The sequence below is a fragment of the Leguminivora glycinivorella genome, chromosome 16 (assembly GCF_023078275.1).
Source record: "Leguminivora glycinivorella isolate SPB_JAAS2020 chromosome 16, LegGlyc_1.1, whole genome shotgun sequence".
In the NCBI taxonomy this organism is placed as follows: domain Eukaryota; kingdom Metazoa; phylum Arthropoda; class Insecta; order Lepidoptera; family Tortricidae; genus Leguminivora; species Leguminivora glycinivorella.
The window spans coordinates 3,324,392-3,343,489 of record NC_062986.1 but is presented as its reverse complement, the minus strand read 5'-3'; the positions used below and the strand labels follow the sequence as shown (position 1 = coordinate 3,343,489).

Sequence of the window (19,098 nt, the reverse complement as noted above, 5' to 3'; positions counted from 1 at the left end):
GTCGACCTAGAATCTTGAAATTTGGCATGAAGCAACGTTTTATAGCACACATAAAGGAAAAATTCCGAAAACCTTAAATTTTTAGTTACATTACAAAATATATATTATGACTCGATTGTCGTAATGAACGAACTTTGTAAACCTTGCAGGTTTGTACGGAACCCTCGGTGCGCGAGTCCGACTCGCACTTGGCCGGTTTTTTAAGTAGAGATAGTTGAAAGGATGGAGAATGACATAGGCTACTTTTTGTCTCTTTCTAACTCGAGCGAAGCCGCGGGCAAAAGCTAGTTCATAATAAAATGATTTAACTTGCACGTTTAGGTACTGACGCTTCTCTCGGACAGCGGTTTTCTGGAGCGCGTATACGCGCGGATAGTAGCGCGGGGCGTGCGACCTCCGCGCCGCTTCGGAGACCCCATGGCGCGCGCTGAGACAGCTTATGTGGAAAAAGCTATACAACTACGTAAGTCATAACTCTGGCAAGGATTCATTGTTTATGTATGTACCTTGTGTATGCCCCTAAATTTGATAGGTAAAGAAGGGGGATATGTAAAGTGTCGTCATGATTAATGCTAACGGAATTATGACACACAACATTGTAAAACATGCATTTCAGTTTGTCAAAATTGAATTAATGAAAATTGATTAAAAGAGCCCGTGAATAAAATAAAGGAGAGTTATGTTATTTTCTACAATATTTGGCTTAAGGGCAGAATTCACGTCATAAATCTTTTGATATTGCAGCTAAACAGCAAATCACGGACTCAATCCTGTGCCACAACGTACAGAAGTTGTACCCGGGGTGCTGCAAACGGAAACCTTTCTTCGCTGTCAAGGGCGTTAGTTTCTCCGTTAAGAAAGGTTAGTAGAGTAGAAGTGTAATTCCAATATGGACCGCTCTGAGGTTAATTTATAAACAAATATTACTAACAATTCCGAAATCCCCTTTCATTTGATACTTATGGGTGCTAAATATTGTTATAATTTCATAAAATACGCTATAAAAAGTAGTCGCTATGAACTGCTATCCTACCGACTGCGCCATGTTATCTTACGTAACGTATGTAAGTTAAACCATAGATTAAATATTAAAAGATACCATCCCATACATTAAAATGCAATCGCCTAAGAACGTGCAAAAAGTATATGGCGCCACAAAAAATGCCTTGTTTCCTCACGATGATACTGACTTCTAATGTATCCATACGAAATAAATAAATAAATATTATAGGACATTCTTACACAGATTGACTGAGTCCCACGATAGCTCAAGAAGGCTTGTATTGCGGGTACTCAGACAACGATATATATAATATACAAATACTTTAATACATAGAAACATCCATGACTCAGGAACAAATATCTGTGCTCATCACACAAATAAATTCCCTTACCGGGATTCGAACCCGGGACCGCGGCATAGCAGGCAGGCTTACTACGCGCTAGGCCAGACCGGTCGTCGACCGAAATGTTTCAAATAATTTAATTGCGTTACACGCACAAAATGCTTAAAAGATATTAGGAAAATTAATCATTACCCCTCCCACCATCCAGTGAATTATACTTATCATACATTTTTTATTATCCAGGTGAATGTTTCGGCCTACTAGGAGTGAACGGCGCGGGCAAAACGACGACGTTCAGAATGCTGACGGGTCTCACTTGCCCAACGGGGGGAGATATTTTCGCCAACGGACACTATGCGAACGATAGAAATGCGGTAAGTGTTAGTTAGAAAAAGAATGGAAAATATGTTATTTTTTATGGAACTGACAGATTCGTGTACTTAACGAAAATTCGGAATGGGTGCAAAGTAGATGATGGGAGAACCACGAATCGATCGCAGCGCGCACCGTGGCAAAAGAAAGGAACTCTTGGCAGACCAACTTTCACTTTTTACAGCGAAATTTACGTATCCGTGCATTTAAAGTAAAAATAAATAAATATGCGTCCCGATGCTTGCTGCGTAGTTAACTGTAAGAACACGGGAAAAACAGCTTCAATCGTACACTTTTTTCTTATGTTGTACCTCAGGGTTGTAGAGCTCAAGGACTGCTGTTGTTTCTTATGTTGAGTCAATTGAATTATTGTGTTAACAAAACAATAAAGCAGAATAACGACTAATGAAACTCCTAATGTTCCACGGATCTCAGAAGGCCTACTGTCCAATGGGACAGCGTCAGCGTCAAATACGGGTTTATTCGACGCATAAAATTGAGTCGTTATGACCTACAACGGGATTATTTACTTGACATTGTCATTGACATCACACACACATTTTATCATAGCAACACTTAACTGTTCTCTTACACCGTTTTCACATTATCCGATCCGATATCGGATGTCGGAAGGATTTCAATGGAAAAAATCCAAGATGGCGCCTGTAATGTATGGGATATCGGTCCGACATCCGATATCGGATCGGATAATGTGAAAACGCACTTACGGTGCTGTTACACGGACAACACAATTGCCAGCAATTTACATACCATTGCCGCGTTGGCTGCTGAATTGACAACGTTTCAAAATTTTCAATGTTTTCATTTCGAGATATACGCTTGTAGATCACATAAATAATTTTTTTTAATTTCTTTTCCGTATTTTTAGTATAAAAAATCTTAAAAATAGTTTATAGGGGAAGTGACGTCAAATAGCTGATTTAGAGCTGCCACTATCTATAACAAAAAAATCTTCCAGTTGGGATGTCACTTGAGTTTGACAGTGACACTTATCACAGTTCGTAGCAAAGATATTAAACATTTCATAGCTTAGTCTATGGTTCGTAGTCATTCACTATTGGTTGACAGTGACACTTGACAGTCAGATATGTGACTGTTTAAGCTGACTGTTAAAACTTTTTTTATAGAAATGATTTTGTCGTTTACTTAGGGGTGTGAAACAACACATGTGACGTCATAAAGCTGTGTCTTGACGTTTGTAACTTACGCTCTTTCTGCTCGAAGTAGTAATAAGAAGGGATTTTCTCATTAAAATAACAGTTTTTGGAAAAATAAAAAAATACGTGTATCTTTTAGTATTGAGTTCTTTCAAACCAAACAATAAAAAGTAGTACTCAAAAATATGAAATGTTGTCAATTGCTGGCAATTGTGTCGCCCGTGTAACAGCACCGTTAGAAAAGTGTCAAAATAGTTGCCAAAAGCAAAACGGTTTAAACGGTAGCGCCCCTATTATTTTCTACCCTTTTTTGCCAGGCTACAAATTGTTATATAACCAAATAGATAATTAATTCAAGTGTTTGTCCCCAGTACATGCGTACGTTCAGCTACTGCCCTCAGTTCGGCGGGCTGGACGACTTCCTGACGGGCCGCCAGAACCTCGCCCTGCTGCTCACCTTGCGAGGCTTACACGCCGAGGATGTGGCCACCGTCTCCAACTCATGGATTGAGGAAGTCGGTACGTATCGATTTGCTTCTGAAATTATTTTTTTACCAAACAAGACAGTTCATAATCCTCCTTGCGTTATCCCGGCATTTGCCACGGCTCATGGAAGCCTGGAGTCCGCTTTGACAACTAATCCCAAGATTTGGCGTAGGCACTAGTTTTTACCAAAGCGACTGCCATCTGACCTTCTAACCCGAAGGGTAACTAGGCCTTATTGGAATTAGTCCGGCTTCCTCACGATGTTTTCCTTCACCGAGAAGCGACTGGCATCAAATGACATTTCGCACATGATTTCAGAAAAACTCATTGGTACGAGCCGGGTTCGAACCCGCGATCTCCGGATCGAAAGTCGCACGCTCTTACCGCTAGGCCACCAGCGCTTCACCTACAGCGCTACCAAACAAGACAGTTTTTTTTTTTTATTAAGCTTAATCGCATCATTTGCAGAATTATCATAAAATAACACTAGATAGTGTAAGTCGCAGATCGTAAGGCAAAACAAACAAAAGAGAGTGTAAATGAAAGAGACGCGATGATAGCGCGAGCGATTTATATTTCGTCGCCTAACGGCCCAGCCACGACATTGGTCTAAGCGCGGCAGCGGCGAGCGGCAGCCATACATTGAAGCGAGACACAGCGATGGGACTTTTCATTCGCACGTATGGCTGCCGCTCGCGCTTAGACCAATGTCGTGGCTGGGCCGTAACGATGAACTATAAATCGCTCGCACTCTCTTTTATGCGCTTACTCGCTTTTGGTGGGACCAGTGCCTAACGGGGAATTTCCTATGACTTGGAACTCTGGTAGCCGTTTAAGAAGTGTTATTCTGGTGCAACAGATGTCGCTTCCCCTCAGACTTAAATATAAACACAAAATTGGCATAGCGATGGAATAGTTTCCAGAGGCCAAAGATTTTAGTAATCATTTCAACGCTAAAAAGTGCCGATTTTATGTGGTCTAAACCTTATATTTCATATTGTGTCACTTACAGACCTAACGCGTCACGCGGACAAGCGTCTGTCCTCATACAGCGGCGGTTGCGCTCGACGCTTAGCGGCCGCGGCAGCGTTATGCCAGGCCGTCCGCACTGCCTTACTGGATGAACCTACTGCTGGAGTGGACCCATTGGCTAGACGAAAAATGCACCAAGCCCTGCTTAGAGCCAGGAGACACCACGAGTTGATTATCGCGTCGCACAGGTACCCGTACATGTATTTTTTTCACGTAAATTGGTTTTCTACCAAAGTCGTATCGGGTGTATTCTCCGACTAGTTTTCCCAAGGTGCAATGCAATACCGCTGTGTTTCAAAGCAGTTTTCATTACGCTGCTACTTAGGACTGGAATTACCTTCCACCTATTTGATAGAGCATTACTATTAGCAGATTCAAGTTTAAACTAATAATTTGTGACGTTATCTGAGTAAAGGGACCTTATTGTCGATGGCGCTTACGTCCCGTGGCGTCGTATTTGTATACGAACATCGCTCATAACACCGTAAGTGCCATCGACAGTCCCTTTACCCAGATAATGTCACATTTGATTTTCTACCAGTGTCGTATCGGGTGTATACTCCGACTAGTTTGCCCGAAACCGCTGTATTTTCAGGCAGTTTTCATTATGCTGCTACGTAATGCTGGAATAACCTTCCACCGCCTATTTGGGAGAGCGTTACTGCTAGTGATTTTGAGCCTAAACTGAAAATGCAACTAATGACAATCCTACAACGAAACATACTAGTAAATTAAATCCTCTCTCCTTCATTTTCAAAATATATTTTGTTCCACAGCCTGGATGAAATGGAAGCCCTCTGCCACCGCATAGCCATCATGTCAGGTGGAGAATTGCGCGCGCTAGGCTCGGCCGCTGCGCTTAAAGCCGAACACGCTCAAGGTTACTCCGTCGTATTCAAACTGAGCCACGCACAAGACGGTAAGGCATTTTAAGTTTCAATTTACATTGAGTAATGCACTTTAAACATATATGGATTTAAACTAACACGATTTTCACTCATATTTTGTTAATATTTGGCCCCTAACAAACTAAGTCCTACACGATTAAGTCCCGTTTCCATTTAAAAATATAACCAATTAAACAATTATTTGTATATATAGTATAAGTCTTAATTATAATTATTTTATTTCCATTAAAATGTAATTAAAAAAAATTAAACAATTAAGTGTACAGTATCTAAATCATAATCTTTGTTTTCAGTGACGGATGGTGCGTCAAAACTCGATGAATTTAAGGGCGAATTAAACACACGTTTCTCATGCGAGCTGCAGGATCAGCACCAGGTATGTTTACTAATACTATCTTATAAATACAAATAGTATAACGGTACCAAATTTAAAAAAAAACTTTACACAAAAAGCTGTAAAATATTTGTTATTCATGTCTCAATTTCCATTCAGAGTTATGACTTGAAGGATAATCCTAAAATAACGAAAATCTTCATCAAGTTTTGTAGGACTAACACATTCAATGCCAGCACGAGCTTCGCGCTACAACCCCAGCCAACATAGAAAAATGAGTATGTAGCGAAAAGCGCCTACGAACAGAGAACCCGATTATCAGTCACTCGCACGGAATGTGTTAGGAGAGACCTTCTTAGCAAATATGATTAAAACTGTAAAATTGTAAATTCTGTCTGACTACAATCGGGCATCCGAAAATGTACATAATACCCGTCTTTTCACAGAGCATGCTGAGCTACCACGTGAAAGACTCGCTGCGCTACAGCGAGCTGTTCTCGCAACTCGAGAATCTTCGAGAACAGTTCCCTTCTATAGTAGAAGATTACACCGTCACAGAAACTACGCTTGAAGAAGTATTCTTAGCTCTGGCCAAAGAGGCGCGTGCTGAGAGCGTATAGATAGCTACAAATATGTTTAAGGTTAGAGTTTTGCCTTAACTTATAAATATGTATAAGGTATTTGCTACGATTATTGTAAAGGTGCTTAGCATAGCAAACAGTTCAACAAAAGCATTGCAGATGAAGTTCCGCTTTGCAGTATAAAGTCAGAAAAGTTTTGGGATATAGGATAAATAGTAATGAAGCCCCGCGTTGCGGCATATTAAGTAGAACCCTCCGAAAAGTGTTTAGCCAAAGAAGCGCGTGATGTGATCGTAGCTCTAAGGTTAGACTTTTGCTATGATTTGCAGGTCCTATGTATACTGAAAAGTTGAAGTATTGCCTATTAAGCCCCGCTTTGCGGGATCCTAGGTATAATGCTCCAAAGAGTTTTAAATAGAATGGAGTTAAGTATTATTTATAACGTTTTACTACCACCTAAATGTTAAAAATCTTTAAGTCTCAGAATATGTAACCACCAACTTGCACCAACGAAAATGGAGGGTTAACCCGAGGATTAATAACCCACCATTTTATATGGAATTTGAGAGATGACAGCCCACTAACCCTGAGTTAAATGGTTGGTGCAAGTGGGCCTAAAGGGGGGTAAGGCTGGACACCTCACTCGTCTAAACATTCCTTCGCACCTTCATTTTGAGTGCAGGTATATTTTACGGCTACGTGTTATATCACAATCATTATCATTTATTTATTGCACTTCATTCATTTTTCACTTCACGTCATATAATTTTACGCTTATATAGGCGGAACCGCGTAGAAAACCATATGCAAAAAATTATCGCGGCACAAGAGGTTAAGTAACCAACAAAAACTTCAGAATAATGGTACCTATACTTTAGTCGCAAGAGGTTTTTCAATTATTTGTGAATTCCACCATAATTATGTTCTCCTAATTCCTTCAGAAAGGGCGCACTTTACATAGTGAAGGATTGATTATAATATAAATTAAACAACCAGTCACAAATAAAGCCATTAGCCAATACTTATATTAAAAAAAAATATCCCAAACCCTTATATACATTCCCAATAAACATTTCGATAGCGCGATGTAGAAATTGTGACAGTTGGTAAAGCGACATCTCCTGACATTTGTTAAACATACAACCATGACGATTTTTAATGACAATGATATTATTTTTAATGTTTAAAGTAAATACCTACTTTATTGAGAGTCGTTTAGTGTGTACTGTTGGCTTCATTATATCGTAATCGGCTTGGTAGTGTGTATTATTAAAAAAAAAACATTAACCCTTAAATACATGACCTTGACAAATATTTATTCAAATTTGAATTTTGACATGCTGTCAATAGAGTCAAAAATGCATGATGCATATACATACATCACTATGCATTTAAGGGTTAAGAATACAATATAAAACGAAAATACCTCTACTACATACCAAAAATAACCTACGTTATTAAACGCCAGTTTAAAGGCGTCTTAAAAAGTCATGCCATTGGCGATGGCGCCAAGAAAGCTTATAGAGTCCGACCAAACTAAGTTAGCAGCGATTTGGGTAACGCAGTATATGCAAGTGTTAAGTAAAGGTCTTAGAGTTTGATAGAATTTGGACACTTATTCGCTTTGTATGACGGAATTAGGTTTTATAAATGGCAAAATGAAAAGAAAAAAATAATTTCACATAAGAAAAAAAAACACAAATAAATGTTTTTACTGATAGATGTAATTACCAGGTGCTTTCAGTAATAGAACTTGTCATAAAGGTTGTCACTAGACGTAACTAGTATTTTGTAAGAATTAAATTGTGGCCTTGTTACTTCCGACCGATTTTTGAAATACCTAGTTTTTCTACTAGTAACCCTATAATAAAATACTACACTTTTTCTGTGGCTAAAATAATATAAGCAAAATATAGACCTTTTCTGGTTTTACGTATTCACCTTACCTGTTACAAAAAACACGAATTAACAGATAGGAGTACGGTTGCTTAGACGAAACTGTGCTAAGTATATTAACATCTTGGCAAAGAGGATCGAGTATTATAGAGAGTTACTGTCAAAGTAAAATCTGTAATCACATCTGCGCCATCTCTTGACACATGCTTAAAACTTTTGAACCTCAGTTTTGACAATTTGGCCCATATTGTTATTGATGTGTTAAAATGCCAAATATTAATATTAGCGCCATCTAGCCGAGCGTTCCCCAAAGGTGTAACGCCATCTAGGCCACCGTGCCTTTTTCTCTAGAACTTTGAGGTACGTTTTTTTTCTTAGACTTTATCCGTCTAAGATATGGAGTTACATGTCGTCACTACTTTGAAAAAATCTCGTATCTCACGCTGCTCCTCAAAGTTAAAACGCAGTAAGTCTATATGCATTCCATACATACTTACTTCAATTTTCTTTTTATTAACAGACGAAGACACAAGTTTTTTTTTTAAAGTAGTGACGATATGCGATATGTCTTTGATCTTGGTGAGCAGATTTCTCGTGCAGATACGCTCAGTTATAGCGACCCACCGTGCAAGCTAAAATTAATAATCTAATTTGATTGAAAAGCAGTGAAAAATATGGTTGGTTCTTTTTTGGTTATAAAATTGAATTAAATCAATAGTAAAAGCGACTTTGTTCCATGTTATTCAGATTTAATTTTCATCCCGAAAAGGTACCTACAATGCATTAGGTTAATTTAAGAAAACATTTGTAAATATCCATATTTTTTGTCCTTTTTTAGTTTATTTTGTATTTTATTTAGCACTCAAGTAATCTCAATTTTAGCCGTAGCACCTAGAATAAGTATGGGCATTATAGATTCAAGGCTAGAGTAGTACAGTCACCGCCATATATATCGGACCTGTCAAGGTAATCACAAATGTCTAAACACGCCTTTATTGTCAAGGCAATTCGTCCCGACCGCTCAGATATATGATGGCGTATATCTGATAGAAGTGGCGTACCAGAAGAGAGGCCCATGCTCAGCAGTGGGCGATGAAGGGCTGATCTATATGTTGATGATATCTGATACAGTATGGATACAGCAATATTTGAAGTATTATGGGGTAAAATGTACTGATAGGGTATGGAATGGGAACCTATTTGATAGAGGCTTAAATGATTGACTGCTGTACATTCCCTTATATTTATAATTAAGCTTATAATGTAGCCTTATATGAGGAAAAATATATAGCTATTGATATAATGCAAAAAATATACTTTTTAAACATTAAAATTGCAAATTATAGGCAAAGATATATTCGGCTATGTACAAAATAGATTGAAATATACTAGTATTGTAAGCAGATTATAGGCCGGTCCTAAAAGTGCTCAAGGTAGCTCTCTACTTAGCAGCTTATAACGAATATAATCCAGTACCAAAATAGTAATTAATATATGTATGTTATGTATTGTCATTACCATCTTCCTGCATGTTTGGTTTGAATTCTTGCGTTAATGATTTTGACCTATACGATACCATGCATCATTAATATCATTACGTATCTTTGGCGGTCAAAGTGGTAAAAAAGATTTCCATTAGGCTATAAGGCTATAACCATAAAATTATGTTAACGTTTTATAGACTTTCGTTGTATTTTAGTACTAAGTTTGTCCAAAGGAATGTAAAGGGCTTGTACCTAAGCTTACAATGTAATGTCAATGTTATGGTCGTGTGTATATTTGAAATAAGTGCCTAATTTATCCATGTAGACATTCCTACATTTATTTATTATCACATTCATTAATGGTATTTAGTATCGGGTCTGTGTGATTAACCCTTTACACCGTAGATAATTGTATTTTTTCCAAAAAAAAATGCTGGGAATTTAAAGATTTTTTTTCCAATAGCCGGGTTCACCTTGACCGAGCAGCCGAGAGCCGCAAGGCAATGCCTCGCGCTCAAAACGACCTACCTCATGCGCTCACGTTGGCCTCGCCCGAGGCAATTGAGCCAAAATAGTTCTACACATATTTATTCTCACACACACACACAATCACGCCTGTATCCCATAAAGGGGTAGGCAGAACACATGAAACTACTAAAGCTTCAGTGCCACTCTTGGCAAATAAGGGGTTGAAAGAAAACGAAACTGTGACATTGCAGTGACAGGTTGCCAGCCTCTCGCCTACGCCACAATTTAACCCATATCCCATAGTCGCCTTCTACGACACCCACGGGAAGAAAGGGGGTGGTGAAATTCTTAACCCGTCACCACACAGGCCATATTTATTCTCGTGGCAAATGATTCGTGATTTTCGCATTTTCTTTTGGATAAGGATTTAAAAGAAAAACAATCACAATTCACGGCAATAATATGTGCACTTGTGCAGAATTATTTTGAACAGCTGACTGAGGGCCGCCATCTTGCTGAGTAACGTTTTCTCGGGCACCAGTTTCTCGAAAGGTACAAGCCTTGTATTACAAGTGCGCGAACTGTCAAATCGTATGGGTTGTCATGGAAACACACTTGTAATACAAGGCTTGTACCTTTCGAGAAACGGGCCCATTTCTCGAAGCTACTAGTTACAAGTCAAGTAGGAAAGAGACTTCCGGTTGTAACCTGTAACTTTCAGTTTTGAGAAATGGGCCCCAGCACGGATGTTTGCGAGAGACGCATTACCTCGCGAAGCTGCTCGGTCAGTGTGGACCCGGCTACATTCGAAGTGTAAATCCTAAAGTTTAAGTTCAAAAGCCATTGGCACACGCGGTCCATCGTACTACAGCTGTTAAGGGGTTAAATCTTTTCGAATACCTTCTTTCCGCTGTGTATTTAATCATTTAAGTTATCACATTTAGTTTAAGCTTACCGGAGTTTCTAAACCGGCAATAGTTGTATAAAAAATGAAAAAATACCGGTAAATTAGTTTGAGTTCATAAGATGGCAGCACCCGTGCAGTGTCTGTGTATATACCTACTATATGTGTACTTACGTTAGCACTATACCAATTATTACAATATGTAAAAAGACTGCATGTATACACTATTTTGATTTTTCGAATAAACACCTATTGTTGTACTCGTAACGTTCTTCGTTTTATTTTCTTAAATACCGTATATTTTACGTATAAGGTAAAAGTACCAGTGCTCGACAGTCTCCCTTTTAAATAAATAGTAATAATACGACGATATTACGACGACAGCTAAACTGTGGAACGAACTATCACCTGCGGTAGTTCCGGACCGATACGACCTTCAAGAAAAGAGCGTACATCCATCTCAAAAACCGGCAACACACCTACAACACTGGTGTTTCGGGTGTACATGGGCAGTGACCACCGGTGTGTTTTCACATTATCCGATCCGATATTGAATGTAGGGAAGGATTTGAAAGGCAAAAATCAAAGATGGCGGCTTAAATGCATGAGAAATCGGTTCTACATCCGATATCGGATCGCATAATGTTAAAACGCACTCAGCCGGCGTATCATGCTGCCAATTTTATCACTTATCCACGTGGATAAAGCATCCGTCACGCTTTAGCAAGTATGTCAGTGTGAGAGTGACAGATGTCTTATCCATGTGGATAAGTGATAAAATTGGCAGCATGATACGCCGGCAGGCAACCTGTCTGCTCATTTGCTTCCTATCGCATAAAAAACCCTGTGAACAATAGGTACTTATGCAACTTATTATTGGTCTAAACGAAAGCTTGCATTTGTGTTGACGCCCCGCTGACCTTAGGCATCATGACAGTTGCGCGATAACACAGGATAATAACAAAGAGATATGTTTTGTAGAAGAGGTTCATTGCAATTATATTATAAGTACTCTACGGTTAAATTATAGTGTGGTTTGTCACCTCTGTACAGTCAAGTGTAAAAATATGGGTGCGTACAACTTATCAATAAAACCGCCTTCAAAAATAAGCGCGTTACAAAACACGGAGAAACTAAAAAGCCAAAAGTAATAAACCTTTCAATTCAGATTTCTTATCGTATTGCAATAAGCTAAACATCCAAATTATAAACAAATCAATTATTTTTGTAGTCGGTACCAGACCTGTTCGTCGCCTTGCTATTGCCTGTTTGCCCCACCCAACCATACACAGGCTGGTACCGACTCCAAAAATAATTGATTTGTTTATAATTTGGATGTTTAGCTTATTGCAATACGATAAGAAATCTGAATTGAAAGGTTTATTATTTTTGGCTTTTTAGTTTCTCCGTGTTTTGTAACGCGCTTATTTTTGAAGGCGGTTTTATTTTTTGTTAAAAAGTTTATTTATTTGTTGATTTTTAGTGGTTCCTAGTGATATTATATGTACCAGTCCGAATACATGTATAGTAGTGAAATAATTATCCTTTAACTCCTAACCATTGAGGAGTTGACCTTCCATCATCAGCTCAGCCACATAAAATTATTACCATCAGACGTAAATACTGGTGTACCTTTGAAAAATAGACTAAAAACATTACATGTGCCTATAACATTTGAAGAGTTCCCTCGATTTCTCCAGGATCCCATCATCAGACCCTGACTTGGTACCAATGGGGCCATCTCGGGGTTATACCGGTTCGATCAAAAAAAAAATTTTGAAAATCGGTCCACGATTCTCGGAGATATCGAATAACATACATACAAAAAAAAAAAAAAAAAAAAAAAAAAAAAAAAACATTCAGTCGAATTGAGAACCTCCTCCTTTTTTGAAGTCGGTTAAAAATATGTCCCATAGCACTTTATGTCGGTGGAATAAGGTCTCGCTACATATTTTTGAGCGGATAAAATCGATACGTATTTTTGCACTTGACTGTACATAAAAACTAGGTTTAGCCCGCAGCTTCGCTCGCGTTACATTCAAAAATTGTGAAAGGGAGGGGTTAGAAAGAGAGAAAAAGTAGCCCATCAAAAAGCAGCTCATCTGTAGAACTCTACCCCAAGATTTTGAGAACAAGCCCCTTCTTAACCCGTATCGCTGGGAAGACAGCCTAGCACGCTAGTGTGCGTCCTTGTCGCACTTTCAGAAGGTGTGAAAAGGGCGTAAGATATGTCACACCGGATAGTCTCGCTGGATAGGACGAGACAGGTCGCTCTCCTTTGGAAGACCAAGATTTTGAAACACTGGGCGAAAATGAGTGAATCAACTTTTTCTCGCTTTTTGCAAGAATTGCCCTTATTATTTACTAGTTCTACTTTTGTGAGTTTTAACCTGCCCATCGTGGATCCTTATTTTACATAGCAGATCAGGCAGAAATTAAAAAAACAATCAATTTTTAATTAAAAGACACTATTTTCATACAAAAGAAGAAGACGCTATTTTCATACAAAAATGAGGGACAGCTATTTCCACTGAATCACTGCTTAAATCAGGCTATTCCAGGTTTAAGAACTTTATTTCTCAAAGAAGATATATACAACTTCACTTAAATGAGAATTAAATTATAGATTAGCATGCATAACATATTATTGTGTGCTATGTATTCCCTCTAGTCTTACCGAGTAGTTTTACCAGGTGAATCACTGGGATTTTCTTCCCAATAGACTTACTGATAAGGGCTAGGCAATAGATAGGTTAGGTTTGTTAGATACCTATAGATGCCCGAAGGGCAAACTTATCTAGAAATAGGAGCCCAATAGGAGGATATCAAATCCTGAAAAACCATGTATTGCGTAGCTTGTATCTCTATCTTAAATTATAAAAGTATAATTTAATTACACTAAATCCAAATAAAATTTTCGTATCACATTTAGTCGAAGTATGCGAAATTTTGTTGGCAAAAAACAGTTGATTCACCCAAATAGTAAGTTAACAAGCCTCTTCTACAATGAATAACTCTTTGTCAATACCTACACAAGGGTCTCGGACTCCTATCAGTGTCATTCAGACAGTCGCACTGCCACTGTTTACAGTTAGCTCGTTTGATAGTCAATCAAATAATAATTAGCTATCAATTACCTACTTCATGTATTTGTAGACAGTATTAGACAGTGACGATTTTCGGTGCCATATGAAGACGATACAATGGGTAAGTTTATATTTTTGTTATTGTTATTTGTTATCTTATATTGTGGCAAGTCACATTTGTCGGCCAAAAACGGTCTTGTGTTTTAAATATAGGAGTGCATTTTAATTGTGAATTTAAATGCGATAACTCATGAATAACGATAGTAACAGCTGACAAAGGCCGGGTTCGTATCCCTTTTTGTTCTCTAAATATTTCGGTAAGTATTATTTTATCGACCTCTATATTTTTTTACAGTAAGTATTAAGTACCTACTCTATTTTTGAAGCTTCTGATGCGTCTGATGTCCGATAGGTTTGGAACCTTACCGTGGTCTGATGTCCGTAAGGTTGGGAACCTTTACTGTAGGTACAGTCAACCAATTGGAACCCTAGGCCACTCTATAACTTTGTCAAAATGACAAGCAGTAAAAGATTTCTCACAACCTGATTTATAACGTCACTATGACATATATATATACATAATTCTATAGTGGCCTAGGGTTCCAATTGGTTGACTGTACAAGTTATACAAATCGACTCGACTGTTATAATGCATGGTTTTTTTTAAATATATCTTCTAATTTAAATAAGGTTATATTTCCCATTCGCCTCCTCTTTTCACATTTATAATATTCTGTAAATAGCAAGGGGAATCCCCAATTATCTCGAGTAGACAAGTCTTTGTTTGAGCTAAAATGCCTAAAATCTATATATTTATACCTAAGCTGGGTCCTTTTGTTTAACTTAACTTTACAAACTGAAATGGCGAAGCCGGGAAGCCGGGGTTTCCCGGCTTGTTTCCCGGCTTCGTCACTAGTGGGCTTGATCGCTTTTTCTTTGGTGTATCGTATATATTTCGGTTTATAATTAGTATTTATAGTAGTGTTACTAGTAAAAAAAAAACAATCAAAAAATATTTATTAAAATAATTTAATTTGTTCCCTACGTCGTTAACTTCTACACCTATCTACATAAAGTACCTACAAAAGTTCAGCGACACAGTAAGATAATACGGAGATCAGTGACTTAAGAACTGCAATGCTCAATATAGGTTCCAACGTTGGTTGACTGTACCTAGCGTATATTAATATTAAATTCCCTTTTGTTCGCCCTTGGATTTGCTTGGGCTTGGACCTCACACGTGTTACGAGTTCGACTCTACGCTCACGTCTCCCATCTCACTCCATACGATAAATCTTGATTCATTCCAGATAATACAGCAAAAGCGGCCGTACTACTGACGCTGCTGATCGCCACAGGCCCCCTCGTAGCCAGCGACTGCAACATCCACGAGGTAGGCGACGACTCGCCCTGCGGCGGCCGCCTGCTCTGCACGCGCGACCTCAGCGACGCCGTCAGTCTCATCGTGCAGATGCCCTGCGTCTACTTGTACAACGACTACTCGGACGAACACATCCTACACCAAAACTTCACCATCTCCATTCACGCAACAGATTTCGACTTCACCGCCAATGACTCCGCAGTCATAAACAACCTAAAAGACCACATCAACGCGATCTCAATAACGGACGGAAAAATCAAGAAGTTCCCAGACGCTGTTCTAAATCTGCGACAAGCGACGATCGTGGATCTCTCTAAAAACAATATTGACTCTCTAAATCTAGCGGCTTTCGCAAAACCGAGCGTGATAAACGTCCTTAATATGTCCTATAATAATATAGAACGCTTAGACGCCCAGATAGGTTGGCCTAGCTTTTGGCAGCTACCTGTTACCACGATCGATTTTAGCCATAATAATATCCAAGGTGTGCTCCAGAACAACATCGCACCATATGTTACATTGAGACATTTGAATTTATCTTACAATTACATAGAATCATTGAGTAAATTCACGTTTGGTAATCTGACAGGATTGCTGACGTTAGATATCTCAAATAACAAAATTTTCAAGCTTGACTCTTCTTTAGATGGTCTAGTAAGTTTACAGGAATTGTATTTAGATCACAACGATTTGACACATTTGAGTAAGGATAATTTTCGTAGCTTGTTCGCTTTACAATATCTCAATATCAGTTCAAATAGTTTGAAAAGTATTGAAAGCTCTTCGTTCATCGCGTTATCGTCTCTAAAGCAACTGGATTTAAGTAACAATATGATTACAGCTATATTGAAATCAACGTTTCAGAATAACAGTGTTCTGTATTCACTCGATGTGTCATTTAACAAAATCTCTAAAATAGAGTCGGGAGCCTTTGCAGGCGCGCATATCACTGATTTGAAACTTCATAACAACACGTTAGCAGGCTATTTAGACACTGACGCATTTAACGGTCTTTATTTTGAAAAGTTGGACCTCAGCGACGCAGACATAGGAGAGTTAGGCCCGGACCTATTCGGACCTCATCCTACATTTCGAACGCTTGATTTCAGTAATAATTGTATATCCAAAATAAGTAAAACCACCTTTAGAAACCTCGACTATTTACAAGAACTCGACCTATCACATAACAAGTTACGAAGCATAGATTTTGATACAACAGGTCTAAAGAACTTGAGCCATTTTTACATCAAAAATAACGATATAAAGCAAATCCGAAGGGATGCTTTTGAACCTCTCACGAAGTTACAAATGGTTGACCTGTCGAATAACTCCATCGAAAATATACAAATTCAATCATTCAATAATTTAAAAATCCTTCACACATTAAATTTACAAAATAATCCTATCTCTGATATCCCTCGACAGACTTTTAGTGGATTGTCCTCCTGTTACGATTTAGATCTCTCGGGATCTAAAATCAAAACCCTTCGAAACAACTCTTTCAACGGAATGGTATCATTGAATAAACTCAATCTATCCCACAGTGACATAAAACTATTAGAGTTTAACGTTTTCAATGGGACTAAGGCAATAGAGTTTTTAGACTTGTCGTTCAACCAAATTGAATCATTTTCTATAAATAGCATACATTTAAAGTTGACATGGATATATTTATCTTACAATGTAATCACATCTATAAGCGACATATATTTCCAAAAACAACGTAGCATCAATTTAATTGATATGAGTCATAATAAAATATCATACATTCAACCAGGTTCATTTATGGACTGCGAAAATCTTTACAATTTAAATTTAAACCACAATTATTTGTCATTCCTTCAATTTGGCGTATTCGAAGGCTTGAGTCGCGTAGGTATAATTAACCTATCAAATAACAGATTCCACAGATTTGATGGAAAGTTATTTTACGAGTTACCAAATTTGCAAGTCATTTATCTAGACAACAATTTCATAGACAAGATTAATCTTACTGAATTCTCATTATCTAGAAGCACAGCGACCACTTTATCTATAGGAGGCAACCCGCTAATATGTGATATTTTGCTGAAATTTATACATGACGGAACTGAGCTCTTCTTAAGGGCGGAATCTCCAAATTATGAGACAGAAAATGTAAATGGAATAACATGTAAGAGTCAGACTGAGATGAACAATAGCACTCAAGATAATGATAATAAAAAAATGTTCTCGGGAAATGAAAAATTAGAGAAACTCCTCAATGTCACGAACCAATATTTGGCCACGATTTTTGGGACACTTATTTGCGCAATGCTCGCAGTGATATGTGTTTCTGTTTACTTTAAATTTAGAAATAAACTAATGCGTAGTCGCGTAGTTTCATCCAGTAGAGAAGTATTGTCGAATGCTATGGAATTAGAGAGTAATGAAGATTAGTAACATGAAGTAGGGGATATACAAATATTGTATATCTTGTGTTTAATCTTGTATTATGAATATTTAACAAATTCTATTGCAATTACAATGAATTAACAGTTACAAAATAGTTACAAGATAAATTGTGATACATATAAACAGGCAAACGAAATTGTCTATAAATATGCCGAACGATTTTTATGAAAACCCTTGCAAGACCTTAATGAATAAACATAGGCTTTTACATGAAAGTTTTATAAATATTATAGTTTTAAGTTATATAAAATAAATGTAGGTATCCCTTTTCTGAAGACTTATTATTTTCCTCTTTTACAATTAAAACCAAAGATGTTTTCAAACCATTCTTCTCCAGATGGACATTAAATGGCAATAAGTTTTTTTAAAGACCTTTAATAATTAAGTAATAGCTCAAAATACTTCTAGAACTACGTAACATAGGTACTTAGTACATTACCAATATTTTTAAAATCCCTAAATATACTGAAAACGTTTCAATCTTCTTCCTCGTCCTCATCTTCTCCTTCTTTTTTCTCGTCTGGTTCTCCTGCCTGTCGATAAACATTTGAATCATCATCATCAGCCTTCGTCTCCTACTGCTGAGTACCGATTCAGTAATTGTACAAGGCAGCTATGTATAAACACACGTCTTTCGCAAATGTATGGTTTCCTCACGAAGCTTTTCCCTTTTTTAACCCCCGACGCAAAAACGACGGGGTGTTATAAGTTTGACGTGTCTATCTGTGTGTGTCTGTCTGTCTGTTTGTCTGTCTGTCTGTGTGTGTGTCTGTCTGTGTCATCGTAGCACCCGAACGGATGAACCGGCCGATTTAGATTTAGTTTTTTTGTCTGAAAGCCGAGTTAATCGGGAGTGTTCTTAGCCATGTTTCATGAAAATCGGTCTACTATGTAGCGGTCGGGGGTTTTTTAAAATTTTAATTTTGTGGTTAGGTTATTATTAGAATAAAAAATAATATTTTTTTAGGTAAAGGCATTGGTCCCACCAAATGCGAGTAAGCGATGAGCTATCGGCTATAGGAACGAACAAAAGATAGTCGCTCCCGTGTAATTAAAAGAGACGCGATGATAGCGCGAGCGAGTTATAGTCCGTCGCCGAGCGATGAACTATAATCGCTCGCTATCTCTTCTCACGGGAATAGGGTTGCAAAAAACGGGTCTTTTTTCTGGCTTGAAAAAAACATGAAAAAAAACCGTTTTTTTCTGGAG

At 37.9% G+C, this 19,098-nt stretch overlaps 2 protein-coding genes across 2 annotated transcripts in view; both read left to right on the top strand.

Moving 5' to 3' along the window:
• Positions 1-6,840, top strand: part of LOC125234486 (phospholipid-transporting ATPase ABCA1-like) — a 61,763-nt gene extending 54,923 nt beyond the window's left edge. The window contains exons 26-33 of the mRNA XM_048140746.1: positions 322-463; positions 745-861; positions 1,590-1,720; positions 3,268-3,415; positions 4,395-4,602; positions 5,191-5,333; positions 5,616-5,698; positions 6,103-6,840. Coding sequence (XP_047996703.1) covers positions 322-463; positions 745-861; positions 1,590-1,720; positions 3,268-3,415; positions 4,395-4,602; positions 5,191-5,333; positions 5,616-5,698; positions 6,103-6,276 — 1,146 coding nt within the window. The 3' untranslated portion in view covers positions 6,277-6,840. The remainder of the gene's footprint in view (positions 1-321; positions 464-744; positions 862-1,589; positions 1,721-3,267; positions 3,416-4,394; positions 4,603-5,190; positions 5,334-5,615; positions 5,699-6,102) is intronic.
• Positions 6,841-13,896: 7,056 nt separating this feature from the next.
• Positions 13,897-18,158, top strand: LOC125234569 (insulin-like growth factor-binding protein complex acid labile subunit). Its single transcript, XM_048140858.1, has 2 exons — positions 13,897-14,196; positions 15,386-18,158. Exons 1-2 carry the CDS (start codon positions 14,193-14,195, stop codon positions 17,872-17,874), a joined length of 2,493 nt encoding a protein of 830 aa, XP_047996815.1. The 5' UTR covers positions 13,897-14,192; the 3' UTR covers positions 17,875-18,158.
• The last annotated feature ends 940 nt before the right edge of the window (positions 18,159-19,098 follow it).